Source organism: Argentina silus (assembly GCF_951799395.1).
Source record: "Argentina silus genome assembly, chromosome: 9".
In the NCBI taxonomy this organism is placed as follows: Eukaryota; Metazoa; Chordata; class Actinopteri; order Argentiniformes; family Argentinidae; genus Argentina; species Argentina silus.
The window spans coordinates 19672855-19692669 of NC_139663.1; the positions used below are offsets into that span (position 1 = coordinate 19672855).

At 46.2% G+C, this 19815-nt stretch overlaps 1 protein-coding gene across 1 annotated transcript; it reads left to right on the forward strand.

The window, feature by feature from the left end:
• Positions 1–2586: 2586 nt before the first annotated feature.
• mvp (major vault protein) lies at positions 2587–19341 on the forward strand. The gene is made up of 17 exons (XM_083676955.1): positions 2587–2919; positions 4750–4916; positions 6452–6647; positions 7272–7395; positions 8352–8483; positions 9171–9265; positions 10279–10515; positions 10724–10849; positions 12815–13027; positions 13528–13763; positions 14174–14371; positions 14558–14702; positions 15309–15520; positions 16062–16178; positions 16645–16771; positions 16891–17079; positions 17944–19341. The coding sequence occupies exons 2-17, from the start codon at positions 4750–4752 to the stop codon at positions 18058–18060; spliced, it is 2631 nt and encodes an 876-aa protein (XP_083533081.1). The 5' UTR covers positions 2587–2919; the 3' UTR covers positions 18061–19341.
• The last annotated feature ends 474 nt before the right edge of the window (positions 19342–19815 follow it).

A 19815-nucleotide genomic window follows, 5' to 3' on the forward strand; every position in this document is an offset into this window, starting at 1 on the left:
TGTCAATCTCTACTGTCTTTATCCCAAATGAAGCAGAAATGCCCTAAAAACATTTTTTTTTTAAAAAGTACACTATGGAAGTTTAGTTGCTAATTATTTACCTTTAGGCTAACAACTTTGGCAAAATAAAGGGATGGGCATGGGGGGGTTTGCCCCTGTTTCTCCAATGAGATCATTGTTGGACATTATTTCTGACAAAGTAGTTTGCGTCCCAAGTCTTTCCTCTATTCCTCTATTTCTATCTCTCTCGCTTCCCAAAACGCTTTGGAGGAGAATAATTTAGGGAGGAACCTTGGATCTCCTCCTCCGATGCGTTCTGAGAAGAATGTGAGGATGAGAGGAGAGACTATTGGGACCCAACCATAGGATGCTTTGCATCATCCTCTTGCTACCAGAGTCTCTACGTATATATATTTATGCCATTTAGCTGACACTTTTATCCAAAGTGACTTACATTGCAGTGAGTGCATACATTTCAGTATATATGGTCCCAGCAGGAATCAAACCCACAACCTAAGCATGTTAGTACCATGCTCTACCAACTGAGCCACAGAGGACCACCAGTGTCTCTACCTACCGGTGTCTCTACCTACCAGTAACTCTACCTACCAGTGTCTCTACCATTGTCTCTACCTACCAGTGACTCTACCTACCAGTGTCTCTACCTACCAGTGACTCTACCATTGTCTCTACCTACCAGTGACTCTACCTACCAGTGTCTCTACCTACCAGTGACTCTACCTACCAGTGACTCTACCATTGTCTCTACCTACCAGTGACTCTACCTACCAGTGTCTCTACCTACCAGTGTCTCTACCTACCAGTGACTCTACCTACCAGTGACTCTACCTACCAGTGACTCTACCTACCAGTGACTCTACCTACCGGTGTCTCTACCTACCGGTGTCTCTACCTACCAGTGTCTCTACCAGTGACTCTACCTACCAGTGTCTCTACCTACCAGTGACTCTACCTACCAGTGTCTCTACCAGTGACTCTACCTACCAGTGTCTCTACCTACCAGTGTCTCTACCAGTGACTCTACCTACCAGTGTCTCTACCTACCAGTGTCTCTACCTACCAGTGACTCTACCTACCAGTGTCTCTACCTACCAGTGACTCTACCTACCAGTGTCTCTACCTACCAGTGTCTCTACCATTGTCTCTACCTACCAGTGTCTCTACCTACCAGTAACTCTACCTACCAGTGACTCTACCTACCAGTGACTCTACCTACCAGTAACTCTACCTACCAGTGACTCTACCTACCAGTGTCTCTACCAGTGACTCTACCTACCAGTGTCTCTACCTACCAGTGTCTCTACCAGTGACTCTACCTACCAGTGTCTCTACCTACCAGTAACTCTACCTACCAGTGACTCTACCTACCAGTGACTCTACCTACCAGTAACTCTACCTACCAGTGACTCTACCTACCAGTGACTCTACCATTGTCTCTACCTACCGGTGTCTTTTCACTGTCAAGAAAGCTTCAGAAAAGTGATAATTCTCAATGATTTTCAATAAATATAGATAATTGCGTTTATAGTGTGCATAATAATAATAATAATGCATTTTATTTGGAGGCGCCTTTCAGGTCACCCAAGGTCACCTTACAGAAGATAATGTACAATATGTTCTCATCATCTAAACGGGTTATCTGATTCGGGCTTTCTACAGGTTCTGAGAACTGGAGAGAAAAATAAAACATAATTATAAGGTGTGGGTGTGAAGTAGGCTAATAACAAACAATAATATTAAATATTAAATATTAAAATAAACATTTATATTTTTCTTTAAAGTGTGCATATAGCTTTTTTTTTTTTTTTCGAGAATCTCCAATACAATACAATAACCCAGTACAAAAATCTTGTCATCAGTTAAGCATATTCCCCATTTCAACATAACACAAACATAAACACTCATCACTACACGAAAGTAAAAGGGAACCAAATGTTTTAGAATAAGAAGATGGTTGAGTGACTCGAAGTCCAGTGGGAGCGGTTTGTCAGGAACAGTTTTCATATTTCCTAATATACATTTGTGAAAGTAGCTGGACCATAAGGTGCAAGTAAGTGGGAAGATATGTGAAATGGTGTCACCAAAGTTTGTACTCATGCGCAATTATTGACGAGGGCAGATTGGCGGGCTAACATGTTCCTCTCTGTGCAGAGAAGACATTGTTTATCCCTGGATGTTACAAACGTTTAACTGACATCAAAAAGAGCAATGTTCAACACCCGGCTCCTATTTCTGCCCCGATGACGTAGAAACATGCAGTGCGTCAATATACTAGAGCCAATGAACTAGAATGAATATGGTGCTGTTAAAACACATACTGTATATGCTATGAAACCGGTAAGACAAACATAGTAGTCTACAGTATGTGCACAAAGTATCTACTTTGTCAGACCTATAACGTTTTTTCTCAAAAAGGTCTGATCAGCTGAAAATAACCCTCGTCCTTTGTGCAGATATGTTTTTTTACCAGAGTGAACGAATCTACTTCATCTCTTGTAATATCTATATCGTCGCCCAGTAAACCACGTGGCTATTATCTTTCTTCCGGGAATCACTGGTGCAAAAAACACACAGGGTAGATGCTAAACGGGATCCTTAGAACGACACCGACGGCATCTCATTGAAGTTGAGATTTAAAACGGGTACGGTTAGGGTTAGGTAAGGGTAAGGGCATAGGTTTGGGTAAGGGCTAGAGTTAGGGTTAGTGTTAGTGTTAAGGTGAAGAGTAGGTTCGTCCCAAGGATCCCATTTAGCTACCGACTCAGGAGACTACAGTTTTTTAACAGTCACGCCCACCAACCACCAATCAGAAAGAGTCAGACTCTAACATCAACATCTAATCACAGCGATATACAACATTACAGACCTGCGACTAGGAGAACCATCTATTGTAACAAGGTAAGACTGTCATGCCTCTGTTGTTTCTGGATTGGGTTGAAGTTTCGCTGGCCTGTTTTGGAGTGTGTGTTTGTGGATAAGACGGAGTAGGAGCAGATTGCTTATTCATTGGTGACGCACCTTGGTTCAGACATACTTTCTTTTTTCTTTTAGGAAAAAGATCTTGCGAGGACATAATGGCTTTTCATATCCCTCGTGTTCCAATCCAGACATTTACATTCTTAAAGTGTTGCCACGTCGCATACTTATCTGGTTTTATCAAGACATTTCAAAGTTGCTAAGAAAGATGCCAGCACCAAGTACAATGGTGAATTATCCTTTTACAATCGGAATGTGTTTCATTAACTTGAAGCTATAGAGGTTAAAAAAAAAAAAAAGCTACAGTGCGTGGTTAGAATTTTTTCATAATGTATTACTGTCCTGCAACCTTCTTTTGAAGTAATCACTGATTTACCAAGATTGTATGGGTCAAACATTGCATTAGAAATATTGCCTTGACTTGGAATATAGTAAGTTCAATATCACTTTGAAAGATTGAAAGGTTGGAGCAGGGCTCCAGGCCTAAGTCCTCATTCTAGGGAAACACCCAAACCACCTGACGTTGTCGAACACTAGGAAATGTATGCACTTCCCCACAGCTTTACAATGGTCCTATCTGTTATGAGACTTTGTCCCCGCAGCTTTACAATGGTCCTATCTGTTATGAGACTGTCCCCGCAGCTTTACAATGGTCCTATCCCCCCCCCCCTCCCCTCAATCATATTTCTGTTGTATAGCAGCCTACTCGTTTTGAAGATGAATGACAAGTTCAGGTTCCCCTTGTGAGAGAACACACAACTGTTTATCATCAATTCAAAAACATGTTTGTGTGCATGCTATGATACTATGACATGGTGGCCCACAGCAGCAGACCGAAGTGGCCAGTTATTGGAATTGGTGTAAACAATTGAAACAGTTGGTTTTGTAGCGAATGAAGAGGTAACCTGTCATGACCACACAAGAAAACAAACAATTTTTCTCATCCACCTAGGTGTACCACATCCCTTATACAAGCCCCTGACTAAGACATGACAATCAGGTCGTTTTCTCTGTGGTTTGGTCTACTTCCGGTAGTTTCTATGTGAACTGTCTTGAGATCTGGTTGCTGCCTTGCTTTGGTATTCGATCTACACACCTTAGAACAAACTCTGTTCCTATGGTGCAGTACAGTATGTGCAGTATGTGTACACTGGAATGTACAGAGAGTGTGTGTGAGTGATGTCCCGACGCTTAGGTGGTTATCTGTGTAAACAGACACGCCATTCTTTTCTTTTATGAGTCCAGTTCTGCCACTTTGTGCAATCAGCATTTCTTCGGTGTCATTGTCCGAAGTCTTTGCACTCACTGTTCAGAGGCACTCCCAAATGTGTGCGCATGTGAAGCGTTTTCCTACCGCGGTTGTTGAGAAATACGATATGGCTGATTTCCCATCAAACTGGATGAGTCACGTTAGCTTAGCTAAGTGGTTTTTTCCTTTGTGTTAAAACTAGCCTATGTCCAGTCTACTTCTGTCGTTGCTATGCTCTCATACACATTGTAGTCTACCTACTAAGCTTACTGGACCCCTTTTCATACAGTATAAACACTCTTGGTCTGAGTAAAGTGCTATGCAAATCATTGTGATCCCTATGACGATCATCGGTTTAAAAACAACATTTCCAAGTGCTTACTTAGCATTTCTAAATAGCTTTGTAGTGAAATAAGCACTCCATATAGAACATTCCGGTGTGAGACTATTGCTCTGGCGTGTCGTCATCATGATTAACCCTCTCCTCCTCCGGGCTGCTCCAGATGACATCCAAGAAGGGCGGTAACAGAGGCGTGGAGTTTGAGGGGCTGGTGGACGCGTCAATCATCCGGATCCCGCCCCACCACTACATCCATGTCCTGGACCAGAACACCAACATCGCCCGTGTGGAGATCGGACCGCTCACCTACATCCGCCAGGACAATGAGAGGTGGGTGTGTGTGGGTGGGTGGGTGGGTGGTTGTGTGTCCTTCCACCTTGTCCTGTGTGGGGTGATGGAGTGTAAATATGTACACTCACCGAGTACTTTATTAAGAACATTATACTAATACTGGGTAGGGCCTCCCTTTGCTCTCAAAACAGCCTGAATTCTTTGTGGCATTGATACCACAAGATGTTGGAAACATTCCTTTGAGATTCTGGTCCATGATGACATGATTGCATCACGCAATTCCTGCAGATTTTGCAGGTGCACTTTCAAGCTGTGAATCTCCCGTTCTACCACATCCCAAAGGTGTTCTATTGGATTCTGATCCGGTGACTGGGAAGGCCACTGAACAACACTAAACTCATTGTCATGTTCATGAAACTAATTTGAGACGACTTTTGCTTTGTGACATGGTGCATTATCATGCTGGAAGTAGCCATTAGAAGATGGGTCAATTGTGGCCATGAAGGGATGCACATGGTCAGCAACAATACTCAAATAGGCTGTGGCATTCAATCGATGATTGATTGGTATTAACAGGCCCAAAGTGTGCCAAGAAAACATTCCCCACACCATTACACCACCTCCACCATGAGAAGGTGTACAGGTGTTCCTAATAAAGTGTACGGTGAGTGTATGTGTCTGTTATGGTGGGGGGTGTGATTTGTGGTGGTGGGGGTTAAGGAAATGAGAGCGGTAAATATCAAGTAGGGAAGTTGTCGAAGCGAGGTTTCGGGTGGAACAGAGAGGAGGAACTGTTCATGCTGCTACTGAACAGTATTACTTCCTCACTCAATAGCTCACACCTGCCAACCTGCCTCCTCTGTATCACAAACACACCTGACTGCCCGCGCAAACACACCTGCCCGCCCACGCAAACACACCTGACCACCCACCCAAACACACCTGACCACCCACCCACCCAAACACACCTGCCCACCCACCCAAACACACCTGCCCACCCACCCAAACACACCTGCCCACCCACCCAAACACACCTGCCTGCCCACGCAAACACCTCATATTTACCAGCTACACCACTGAAACGCTAGCTTCTCCACCGCGTGGATTGTGGTATTTCAACTTACCACTCTTTTACTGGAGCACTGAGACAAACTACAGTTAGAGATGGGGTGAGATTGTGTGTGTGGGGGGTGGGAGAATGATTAAATGATTGCATCTGCATGTAATGACTTAATGACAGGTGTAAGACTTGTCAGGTTCCCCCAGAGCTCACTGATGTCAAGCCTGTTGTCTCTACGGCGACAGCGTCGCACACTGACGCTCCACAGTGTCGTTGGACCGTCGCCAAGTATAAGCGGTTTTAATGACGTGGTGTTCCCACATTAAGTCTGTATCTCTGTGAAGACACAGATTTACTCAGACATGCTAATTTACCACGTCAAATGTGTGTGGGTGCGCACACGCATTTCCACATGTGTCTGTTAACGTGCTGTAGGTCAGTGTGTCTCCATCTGGACAGACGAGTGGTTTGGTCCATGGCCTGATTGTGACCCTTGACCTCTGACCTTCCGTAGAGTGCTGTTCTCTCCTGTGCGGATGACCATGGTGCCCCCGCGCCACTACTGTGTGGTGCTCAATCCCATCGCCCGCGACGACAACGGCCAGGCGCTCTTCGACCAATCGGGGCAGGCCAAACTTCGCCATGCCGACCTGGAGATCCGGCTCACCCAGGACCCCTTCCCCCTCTACCCTGGTGAAGAGATCCAGCAGGTAGGGTGTATGTTAGGACCCTCTACCCTGGTGAAGAGATCCGGCAGGTACACTGATGTCACATCTACAATATGAAAAAATACTTCAAAGCGACATTGAAACCACTATGTGCTGACGTTAGCACTATTATAAGATAAACATTATTGTCCCGAACAATGACAGGCACAAAAACAGTACTTTTACAGGTGAATAATAATAATAATAAACAAGGTCGGTTTAACCTTTGAGCCTCAAGAAACGGCATCAATTGAATCTGTGTTTCATTTATTGACCCAAGTCAAAGTTCAATTCAATTCAATTGGCTTTATTGTCATGAACAAACAAATGTTTACATTACCAAAGCATCAAAAACAATCAGAAGATAAGGAGGTAAGAGCAATCAGGAAGTAAAGACAAATATTAAAAGGCTAATAAGGGAAATAACACAAAACAGTTCATGGTATACTGCAAAGTTTATGGTCCACTGGCTGTCCTTAGGATGTGGCACAAGTCAAAAATGTGGCTGCTAGGATTTCACATTTGGGTATTTCGCCCAGTAAATATGGTAGTTTTTCTGTATTTGTTTTTGTTGTAAATTCTGTCTTTGTCTCTCTCTCTCTCTCTCTCTCTCTCTCTCCCTACCAGGATGTGACGGCACTGCAGATCGTGTACCCGGACACTGCTCTGCGTCTGCAGGCCCTGCTGGACTTTGAGGAGGCCGATGGAGAGAAGAGGGTCGCTGGGGACGAGTGGCTGTTCGAGGGGCCAGGTAGGTGGTCTGGGGGTCCTGTGTCAAATACAACCAGAGGGGGCCCAAGTCCACACAGACGGCACACTGTGTAGAGGAGGGTAGACCACAGGACAGCAGCCTAGACCTGGGCTGTCACACTGAGACACCGGAGGGCCGAACACCTGCTGGTTTCTATCCTTTCAGCCTTGTGATCATTGGCTCATCTGCCTCTGGAGAAACCAGGTGTATCGACTCTCCGGCCAATCAGTGACATGAATCGATCGTTTAAGCTCAAGAGAGAAGACCGGAACTCGACTACTCTAGACTGGTCTAGGTTGTTGCCGGTCATTTTAGGTCTAGATTGGAGGGAGTCCACACAGGTCAAGGTTAGAGATGGGTTTAGGGGGCGCGTTTAGTGGCGTGGCACACTAAGGCACATACCACATAATCGCAAGGTTCCTGGTTCGATTCCGGCCATCGACATATCCTGCATGTCATCCCTCCTCTCTCTCACCCATCCTTCCTGTCAATCTCTACTATCTCTATCCCAATAAAGCAGAAATGCTGTAAAAACATATAATAAAATAAATGGGTTTGGGATCAGGCTGCTGTTTGATGCCCTCGTTTCAGTTGAAGGGCTAATTTGCAGACACTTGATTTGCCATTGCTGTTGGACATGACAGTCTCCTAAATATAGCATGAAGACCATTCATCCCATGTTAAGCTGGGCGGGCCCAAATACGAGCCCAAATTCCGCTTTTTGATTATTGTTCAATTTATCTCCTTGTCATGTGTAGTATGTTATTCTGAACTATGATCTGAGCATATCCACACACAACCTCAAGGTGTTACCTATCAAATGGCATCCTGCTTTTGCATCTGATCATTTTTCTAATGTTTACAAGCTGTTTAGTTTGGGTCTGGTTTTTAGGAAAATTAGTCCAATAGGGCTTTCAGCACAAGAGACATGACCCCCTGACCTCTGACCCCTTCAGGAACCTACATCCCCAGGAAGGAGGTGGCTGTGCTGGAGACCATCAAGGCCACGGTGATCAGGGAGAACCAGGCCATCCGCCTGCGGGCCCGGAAGGAGGGTGTAGACAGAGGAGGCGTGCGCAGAGTGACTGGTGAGAGACCTGCTGGAGATGTCCTGCTGTCCTGTACTGTAGATGGTGTACTGTGTATCAGGTTCTGGAGATGGTGTACTGTGTATCAGGTTCTGGAGATGGTGGACTGTGTATCAGGTTCTGGAGATGGTGGACTGTGTATCAGGTTCTGGAGATGGTGGACTGTGTATCAGGTTCTGGAGATGGTGGACTGTGTACAACTGTGTACAAGTCTGAGGTCATCCATAGAGTGGGGGGATTTGGTTTTGCAGTCTGTGATCTCCCGAAGGCCTTTCCAGACTGACGAGGAGTCGTTGGCTGCGATCGTTGTGCCAGCTTCTTTGAGTACAGGCGTCCTGGCCTCCCTAATCTCCTTGCCAAACGTATACTTACCCAGTTTAAACCTTTCCTTGTCTCCACTCCTGAAAGCCCTCTCCTTCTCCAAACAAAGCAGTTTGAGTCTTGCTGTGAACCAGGGCTTGTCATTGTTGTAACTCACCCTGGTACATGTTGGAGTACATCTGTCCTCACAGAAGCTGATGTATGACGTCACATACACGACTCTGTGTATTCGTCCAGGCTGTTGGCAGCAGTCTTAAAAATGTCCCAGTCTGTGTTATCCAGGCAGGATCCTCCACTGTGTGTGTGTTCCTCCCCCTCTCCATTTACGTGTGTGTGTGTGTGTGTGTGTGTGTGTGTGTGTGTCAGGTGAGGAGTGGCAGGTGAGGAAGGTGGGAGCGTATTTACCCGGAGCTCATGAGGAGGTCATCGACATTGTCAATGCTTTCATCCTCACTGACAAGGTACGTCTGCCACGTCTCTCTTTCTCTCTCTCTCTCTCTCTCTCTCTCTCTCTCTTTCTCTTGAGTTTTTGAGTATGAAATATGACAACCAATCATTAAACAGTACGCTCCTTGTTGCCACACAGCGCTAGAGAGTGTGTTACCGGCTCATATACGGATGATAAATCCACTGGTGTTGAAGTAGAGGTGAGGGATAGGCTCCGAACCTCCAGCTGTCCATCCCTCTGTCTCCACCCGACTCTCTGCCTGTCCAAACTCTGTATTTTTCAGTCTGTTTTACGACCAGAGGAGAAATCCTGCTGAAGAACGTGCTCCCGTCTCATCCCTCTGTCCTCTCCTTTGCATTCATTTCTTTACTCAGGGAGCAGTGAACTGTTATGAACGCTGATAGCAAGTCTCATCATGCATAACGATAACAGGTGCTAACAGCAAAGAGGGTATTTACTCAGAAGGTCCAGGTCGTAAAAAAACCTCCCATCATGCTTAGAGGAGGTCGTCATGGTGGCTCTAGCGAACTGAGCGCATGAGCAGAATCACATGATGGTCGGACGGCAGGAAGCCACGTCCTCGGAAACGTGTTTTTTTTTTCACGTTGGCTGAACGTACCCCCCCTCTGTGTTGAACGTACCCCCCTCTGTGTTTCTGAGGGTCATGAGTCTATGTGGAAGAATTAGCCGTTCTCTCCTGCTCTCATCGATGCAGCCACATCGTGACCCTGTTGACTGGGTCTGCTCTGTTGACCGGGTCTGCTCTGTTGACCGGGTCTGCTCTGCTGACCGGGTCTGCTCTGCTGACCGGGTCTGCTCTGCTGGTTGTTCAGGAAGTCCCTGTGTGTTGGGACTGGGTTGGGTGTTTGCTAGAAGTGCAGTCGTAATACACGATGAATAGGCTGGCTCATGGAAAGTGTTACTGATATGTTTACTAATGACACGAGTAGAATGTTAATCTCTCTTTCACACACTCTCTCTCTCTCACTCTCTCTCTTTCACACACACTCTCTCTCTCTCTATCAGAAAGCGCTTCACGTGCAAGCCCTCCGCCCCTTCCGTGACGCCGGGGGGCGAGACCGCCGCACGGGGGAGGATTGGCTTGTTACCATTGCGGAGCGCGAGGCCCACATCCCCTCGGTGGCGGAGGAGGTGGTGGGTGTGGTCAATGTGACCACGCTGAGCAGCAGACAGTACTGCGTGATCCTCGACCCCGTCGGAACCGACGGCAAACCACAGCTGGGACAGAAGAGGGTGGTGAAGGTGAGCGCAATCTCTACGAGGGAGGGATAATTTCTGGCGTCTTTGACTCATTTGTTTTCTCTCTCTCTCTCTCTCGTGTTTTTTTTTTTATTCATTCAGGCACTCATGAAGTCATTTGTGCGTTTATTGCAACTGTGTCCATGAGGTTAATTCTCATTCACTCCCTTCTTGGTCCACCCCCCCCCCACCCCCCCTCTCTCTCTCTCAGGGCGAGCGCTCGTTCTTCCTGCAGCCCGGGGAGCACCTGGAAAAGGGCATCCAGGATGTCTTCGTCCTCTCTGAGGAGGAAGGTCTGGTGCTGAGGGCTGTGGAGGCTTTCAACGACACAGAGGAGGTGAGGAGAGACGGGGGAGAGGAGAGGGGCAGGGAGGGGAGAGATGGAGAGGAGGGGGAAACAAAGGGAAAGGAGAGAGAGAGGGAGAGGAGAGAGAGAGGAGGAGAGAGAAATGTCTGATTACTTTTTACTAGAAGAGGGCCTGGTTCTGAGGGCTGTGGAGGCCTTCAACGATACGGAGGAGGAGGACGATTACTGACACAGGAGGAGAGGAGGGGAGGGGAGGGGAGGGTGAAAGTAGAGTTGGATTTCTAAATGGAGAGGGGGAGGGGCTTGAGGATGAGAAGAGAGCAGAGGAAGGGTGAAAGCGTGGGAGGAGGGAGGGGAGAGATGAATGGAAGCTGACTGGAGTCAAATATACAACACACACACACACTCTAAACCAGCTCAGCAGAAAAGGAGGGAGGAGGATAGATGTTTGAGGGAGGGACTGATAACGAAGTGCCAAATGTCGGGACATGAAGGGGTCAGATCCAAGGGTACCAAGCACTAGAAAAACAGTACAAATCAGTACCAAATATGATGTAATATTCTTTTTGATAATTACGATGAGCTCACCACCAATATTGGAGCAACCCGAGAACGATCTGTAGAAATGGGAGGGGAAACCAAGCCGTGACGAGGTATAGGAACCAGGTGAATGATATTGGTGGCGAGCAGCCAGGATGTGTAAATGATTTGCATATGAGGGATGGAACCTAAATTTGAGTTGTGTAAATATGGTGTATTGGGAGAAAAAAGGGAATTGCGTTGCGAACCACCTCGGCTTTTGTTACTTGTGATAAAAGTCTCTGAATAAACCATCAGCTCTCGTCTTTGGCATTTTATTTCAAAGTATTTTAACTTGGAATTCCACCACAAGATGACATGGTGTCACTGAAACCGAGGAACACACTGTTGCAGGAGATGTTTTAAGATGTTATCTTAGTTCATAACAAGCTTTTGCAAGTTCAAAGCAATACTGAATACTTTTGTGGAAATAAACAGTGTTTGGAAGATTAATATTTTGACTGTTTTAATGTTGAAATTAACCGTATCGTATCGAATGTATCTTTCCCGTATCATATCGTAGACCATGTATCTACATGCGTATTTAATCGGTCTGAAGTGAAAGATTCACACCCCTAGACAAGTGGCTTATCAGGTGTGTTCCGTCACATCCTTTGTGCAGGCATAAGACAGCTGTCAATGTCTAGTATGTCTAGATTGATTGAGCATCACCAGAGAAGACACCCAGTGTCTGGTGGGGTCATTGGGTCTCAGACTTCAGGCAGTTATTGCATGCAAAGGATTGTTGACCAAATAGTAAGCATGAGTGGTTAATTTGGACATTTAATAAATCTTTGGTGGCCTAAAAAAGTGTTGTAATTTCTGAATGGTGAAACCAATATGTACACAAATACCATCAAATAAAAGCTAAGAATCTCTACTCTAACCTCATAGTATTTATTTAAAATCTCAACTTTTTGAAGTGTGAAGCCAAAAGAAGAAAACATGCTTAATTGTCCCATTACTGTACACCCACTGTACACCCTTCTGTGTCTCCCCACATAAACCCATTCTAACCAACTCTTCTTTTGTTCTCTTCCCTTCTTTTCTTTCCCTTCCCTTCACATGCACTTGTTCAACTCCTGCTACCTCTCCCAAACATTGCTCACTGTTTGCATGTTTCACTCTGTCGCTTTTCCTCATTCTCTTTTAACCCCTTTTGTCAGTATTTTCTTTCTCTCTCTCTCTCTCCCCTCTCCTTCATCTCCTTCATCTTCCCTGTATTCTCTCTTTCTCTCTCTCTCTCTCTCTCTCTCTCTCTCTCTCTCTCTCTCTTCCTCCCCTCCCTTTCCCTCCCCCTCTCAGTGCATTCCTAATGCACTGCCCCTCCCAACCCAAACCCAGGCCTCAGTCCAGTGCATTGCCATGATAACCCTTCTCTCCCTCCTTTTCTCTCTCCGCCACTCTCTCTGCCAGCGTGACGAAGAGGAGGATGAGGAGGACCTGGGGGAGGAGAGGGCCAAGCGCTCCCGGAGGGCCGGCGTGCCCCGTCGCCCCGGCGACCGTTGGATGCTGCGCGGGCCAATCGAGTACGTCCCCCCGGCCACCGTAGAGGTGTTGCTACGGCAACAGGCCACACCGTTGGACGAGAACGAGGGCATCTACGTCAGGGACATCAAGACAGGGAAGGTGAGGGTCGGGCGTGGCTTAACTCACCAACTGCCAAAGAGTTCCGGAAGACTCGCCACCTACAGTGCCAAGTGTTTTATGTGGTATTTACCAAGCAACCAACCAACGCTTTGATTGGCTACAAAATGAAGCGTCATCATTTATGCATTTTTGGTGAATAAAGTCACTCTTGGTACTCTGGAATGTTGACCATTTGGGCGACTTTATTGGGCGACTAAATTAGTTAAGACGGCTCAATCAGCCAGTGGTGTCACACTCGGCTCCTGGAAGGTGGACGTCTTCGGAGGCTTTGTGACGGCCGATAACAGAAACGTATTTAATCCTGTCAGATCTACAGCAGAACCCAGGCTAGAGGTCTGAGGTCTACTGTCTACTGACTACTCATGGTGACTCATGGTCACTTTGCAAGTGACCATGAGTCACCACACACACACACACACACACACACACACACACACAAACCCTCCCCCTATTCTGACGGGCTCACTCCCTCTCCCCAGGTCCGCGCCGTGATTGGCCACACGTACATGCTGACGCAGGACGAGGAGCTGTGGCAGAAGGAGCTGCCCCAGAACGTAGAGACCCTCCTGACCTCCACCCGGGACCCCCTGGCCGACCGCTCGGACCGCAGCCAGGCCCAGCAGACCACGGACCGGGACAAGACCAGGGTGGTCTCCTACAGGGTCCCCCACAACGCCGCCGTGCAGGTCTACGACTACAGGGAGAAGAAGGCCAGGTAAGATGGCCGCCAGGCAGGTCTAGACTACACTCTCACACATACACAGATACTGTACTCTGTTACACACACACACAGATACTGTACTCTGTTACACATACACACACAGATACTATACTCTGTTATACACACACAGATACTTTACTCTCTCACACACACACAGATACTATACTGTCTCACACACACACAGATACTGTACTCTCTCACACACACAGATACTGTACTCTGTTACACATACACACACAGATACTGTACTCTGTTACACATACACACACAGATACTATACTCTGTTATACACACACAGATACTTTACTCTCTCACACACACACAGATACTATACTGACTCACACACACACAGATACTGTACTCTGTTAGTGAATGACCCCCCCCCCTCTCTCTCTCTCTCCTAGGGTGTTGTTTGGGCCAGACAGGGTGATGCTGGGGCCTGATGAGCAGTTCACGGTGCTGTCTCTGTCTGGGGACAAGCCCAAGAGAGCCAACGTCATCAAGGCCGTGTGTCTGCTCCTCGGTCCAGACTTCTTCACCGACATCATCACCATCGAGACGGCCGACCACGCACGCCTACAGCTGCAGCTCTCCTACAACTGGTACGGACAGACTGGCTGACTGGCTGACTGTCTGTTTAACATCGCAGGAACCCTTGTGGATCTCTCCCATAATTTGCCCCCACAGAAATGTGAGCGTGTCTCTGTAGTGGATTAACTTTCTCTCTCTCTCTCTCTCTCTCTCTCTCTCTCTCTCTCTCTCTCCCTCTCTCTCTCTCTCTCTCTCAGGTACTTTGATTTGAAGTCTCCGGCTGACGCCTCCCAGGCAGCGGCTCTGTTCTCAGTGCCTGACTTTGTGGGCGACGCCTGTAAAGCCATCGCCTCCCGCGTCAGAGGAGCCGTGGCCTCCGTGCAGTTTGACGACTTCCACAAGGTCCGTCTGTCATTGTGTCTCTCCGTCTGTCTGTTGTTGTGACTCTCCCTCTGTCTGTTGTTGTGACTCTCCCTCTGTCTGTTGTTGTGACTCTCCCTCTGTCTGTCGTTGTGTCTGTCCCTCAGTCATTCTCTATCTGCCACTCAATCACTCTCAGTGTTTGTCAGTCATTTTATGTCTCTGTCAATTACTCTCTCTCTACTGTATGTCTGTCAGTCCCTCTCAATGTCTGCTTCACCTGTCACTCAAACCTGGAATACATCATGTCAACCACTAGTAATGCATGTCAGTTATTCATCCTCGCTGTGGTTCGCTCATTTCCTTCCCTGCATGTCAGTCAGGGAGTGAGTTTCTGCATTGTTCTCATACATGTGACAGAGAAATAGTATAGAAATTGTAACGATGTTCGACTCACTATCAACAACTTACAGGTGAAATATAGAATCATTGAGCAGACATTGAGAGGGATGGACTGACTGACAGACATACAGTAGAGAAAGAGTAACTGACAGAGACATAAAATGACTGGCAAACATTGACCCTTATCTTTACACTAATCTTAAACCTCAACCTCTCCCCCCCCCCCCCCCCCCCTTATTTCACCAGAACTCCAACCGCATCATCTGCTCCTCGGTGTTCGGCTTTGACGAGAAGCTGGCGGTGCGGCCCAGCCTGCGCTTCGGCCAGAATGGCCTGGTGATCAGCAGCGTGGACATCCAGTCTGTGGAGCCCGTGGACCAGAGGACGCGCGACGCCCTGCAGAAGAGCGTCCAGCTGGCCATCGAGATCACCACCAACTCCCAGGAGGCCGCCGCACGGTCCGTTCTCCTGTCATCTTAGATTCATTACGTTTTTATTGACATGAACCAACATGAGGACGTATCGCAAAAGCATGCGTTAATGAATTATGGGACTAAAATAGTCATTAGAAGAAAAGACTTTCCTACTTGTTTTGGGTCTTCTTTTCCTCAGTCAGACTATTTCTCCCTCGCTGTGATATGCTGTTTATTGTATCGGTCTCATTTATTTTGGCTAATTGCTCACTCTCTCTGTCTCTTCGTCTTTCTCAGTGCATCTGTAGCATCATTCTCAACCGTCTCGTCCTCTTGTAAAGTCTATCCAGTTAAAATATGACATATGTTTGGGAACAAGACTAGCAAAGTCTCCACCAATGCCCTCCATGTGCTGGTCAATGAGCAGTTTTCCATGTCCAACTCTAACCTGTCCTGTTTACCCAACCGTAACGACGCATTTAACCACCTTATTCAGTCAAGTGTTTTTTTTTTCGTTTTTTTTGGAGCATCAGAATCAGACTGTGGTGTTTTAACTCGGCCCATGTTTCCTCTCCCGGTCCCACAGCCACGAGGCGGAGCGCCTGGAGCAGGAGGCCCGGGGCCGGCTGGAGAGGCAGAGGATCACAGACCAGGCCGAGGCTGAGAAGGCCCGCAAGGAGCTGCTGGAGCTGGAGGCCCTCAGGTGAGGGGCTAATAAACCGTGTTAGCATAAGACGCTAATAAACCGTGTTAGCATAAGACGCTAATAAACCGTGTTAGCATAAGACACTAATAAACCATGTTAGCATTCTGGATAGGAACACTAATAACCATGTTAGCATTCTGGATAGGAACACTAATAACCATGTTAGCATTCTGGATAGGAACACTAATGATGCTACTGTGCTGATGCTAAGCCTTGCGCACACACATTCTGATAAAAAAAAAGAACAACCGATAAAAAACGTTTGTTGGCCTAAAACCGAGGACTGTGTGGTTTAATGACAAGAAATCGAGCATAGCATTACATCATGAACAATACAGTCAACACTTCAAGCCATTTGAAGTATAAAAAAAAACTATCAACAGTTCTGTAATGTATCTGTAATGATTGTAGAAGGAAACGGTCCTTTGGAGTCCAGGCGTTGACAGCGCTGTGTCTCTTGCAGTGCGGCGGTGGAGAGCACAGGAGCGGCCAAGGCAGAGGCTCAGTCCAGAGCAGAGGCAGCCCGCATCCAGGGAGAGGCGGCCGTGAACGAGGCCAAACTGAAGGCTGAGGCCCAGAGGATTGAGGCTGTGCGTAACCTCTTTTGGCCTTAGCTGTGGGTGGGTGGGTTGTGTGTGCTATAGTGTAGAGGTACATCAGTTGACGTGTGTGTGTGTGTGTGTGTGTGTCTGTGTGTGTGTGTGTATAGGACGGGGAGCTGCAGCGTCTGGCGAAGGCGCGGGAACAGGAGCTGTCCTACAAGAAGGAGATGGATCGCCTGGAGGTTGAGAAGCAGGAGAAGCTGGCTGGCATCGAGAGCAACCGCTTCAAACAGCTGGTGGAGAACCTGGGCAGCGACACCATCAGGGAGATGGCCAGGGCCGGGCCGGAGCTGCAGGTGAAACACCACGTCTCATATGAAGCAACACACCTTAATACATATATACTGCTAGACTGCATTACCTATACAGCTCATATGCTGCTACACTGTTCATACTGTAACTTATTTATTCTGCTTATAATGCTACTCATACACTGCCACACTGCACTACTTATACTATACTGCACTGCTTACTGCTCATATATTGCACTACCTGTAGATACTGTTCATTGCACTTTCTGCTATTTTGCACTTCTGGTTAGACGCTAACTGCATTTCGTTGTCTCTGTACTTGTACTCTGCACAATGACAATAAAGTTGAATCTAATCTAATCTAATCTAAACCTGTCACACACTGGATATTATATTGTGTAGAGGCAACATTTATCATGTATGCGTCATTCCATAAATTAGAGGGCCAATGAACGTTTTGTGGATGGAAAACTTGTGAGGGCTGTTCCAAAGACATTCATATTGAACCTTTTTTCTATGTGGTTACATTGAAATGTAATGGGACAGCATATCTTGTGATGGAGAAGAGCACAGGATATTTCAAACGCTTGTTGCATCCTTGTATTGGCTTGGGGCCTTCACATATTTAGCCAAAATCATGTGACATAAAACTATACTCGTCTTTCCCTTCATTTTTCATGGAGTTATTAATCAGTGTACATCAAGTCATTATAATACCATCTAAATGTCGAGTAAAACTTAAATCCTGTGACACTACCGTGTTTTCTTTTGCTCACGTTGTTCCTGTATGTGCGTGTGTTCCTTTGAAGCTCACTGTGGCAGCATAACTTGTTGCATGCTTGATGTTACGATGGTACGACAGATCTTCTAGTCCCACTAAATCACATATTTGTCTCTCTCCCCCCCCAGGTCAAACTGCTGCAGTCTCTGGGTCTGAAGACCACCCTGATCACAGATGGCAGTTCTCCCATCAACCTCTTCAACACGGCCAGCGGGCTGCTGGGAGCCCTGCAGAACCAGGAGTAGGAAGACAACAACCTCCTACCCTCTAGTCCCCTCAGATCTGCTAGTACTGAGGGACTAGGTGTGTCCAAAACCACAAAGATGTGTCGGACAGAAAGAAAAAGAGGAATATGCCTATGAAGTAGAATATTATACTGTATTCTGTCCTACACTTCTTCAAGCCTTAAAGACTATATCCAATGAAATGAACTTTTGCATTCTGCATCTTGCACTACTCTGATAATGTAACTGACAAATAAGGGTTATTAGTGATATTAGACACGACTATGTACCCTGTCCTCCCCTGAATGTCCTGGCTTTGAGCCCGGCCAGGTCTGTCCTGTAGTTCCTCTCATCTGTATTCTGTTTCTCTTCTGTTTCCTGCTGTCTAAATACATGTTAAAAACATACGGAAGGAAAGTGAAGGAAAAAAAAAAAGATGTCTCTCTATGAATGTCCTATTACTGTTGAAAAGAAAGAGGACTAACTGAATTGTCCCTAGCTAATGCTAAAAAAATGTTTACCCATCCATCTGTTTGGTTGACTTAAGTGCTGACTATGTTTTGCATTTCTATGCTTATTAAAGTGGTGGGCAGGAATGTTTCCTTGTGCTTGGTCTCATAAGGTCTATGCAAATGTACTCCCCTATCAATTTATGGAATCATATTCTCAGAAATTATTGAATTTTGCAGTCCTGACAACCGTTGGAGTTGTGTAAAGTGTCTTTTCCATTGGTGTCCATTTATACAATGCCCTCCATAAGTATTGGAAAGAGGAAGCATTTTGTCTTCTTTTAGCTCTATACTCCAACAATTTGTATTTGAAATCAAACAATTACTATGGGGTCAAAGTAGAGGCACTCAGCTTTAATTCACTATTTTTTTTTCTGATTAAACATTTTTAAACATACTCCCTCTATTTCAGGGCTCCAAAAGTATTGGAAAAATCATATAATGTCTGTGTATTTGGTCGACAATCCTTTACATGCAGTAACTGCCTGGAGTCTGTGACCCATTGACCCCAACAGACGCTGGGTATCTTCTCTGGTGATGCTCTGCCAGGCCTGTACTGCAGCCACTATCAGCTGTTGTTTGTTTTGAGGTCTTTTTGCCTTAAGTTCCATCTTCAGCAAATGAAATGCATGTTCAATTGGATTTAAACCTGGAGATTGACTTAGCTAGTCAAAAACTTTCCACTTTTTGGCCCTGAAAAACTCCCTAATGTACTTGCTATGGCAGTATGTTTGATGTAATTGTCTTGCTGTATAATGAAGCGCCGTCCAATGAGATTGGAAGCATTTGCTCGTAGTTCAGCAGCCAAAGTGTTTCTGTACACTTCAGAATTCATTCTGCTGCTGCAGTCATTGAATTAAAGTTGAGAATCTCTACTTTTACCCCATAGTATCTGTTTGATTTCAAATCCAAACTGTTGGAGTAAAGAGCTTTCCACTACTTATGGAGGGCCTGTGCATAAAGCCAGGGTCCAGGGGCCTTGATCAGGAGGTGATTACAGAACAGGTCCAAATAATATGAGATATGACATCCATATCAATGTCTTGTATATCGAGTAGAGAGTCATGTCTGCTCTATACATTACATTTATATGTTGTGAATGTTTTACCACTTTGAATACACCCCAAACTTTCAGCCAAGCAGTGGCAAAGCTGATTCTACTCCTCAACAAACTCAATAAATTACACTGGCTGGCAATAGCCATAGATTTGCCTAAAACATTTTTCATCCTTGGAAGGTGTGCAACTTATTCAGCAATCAATAATAA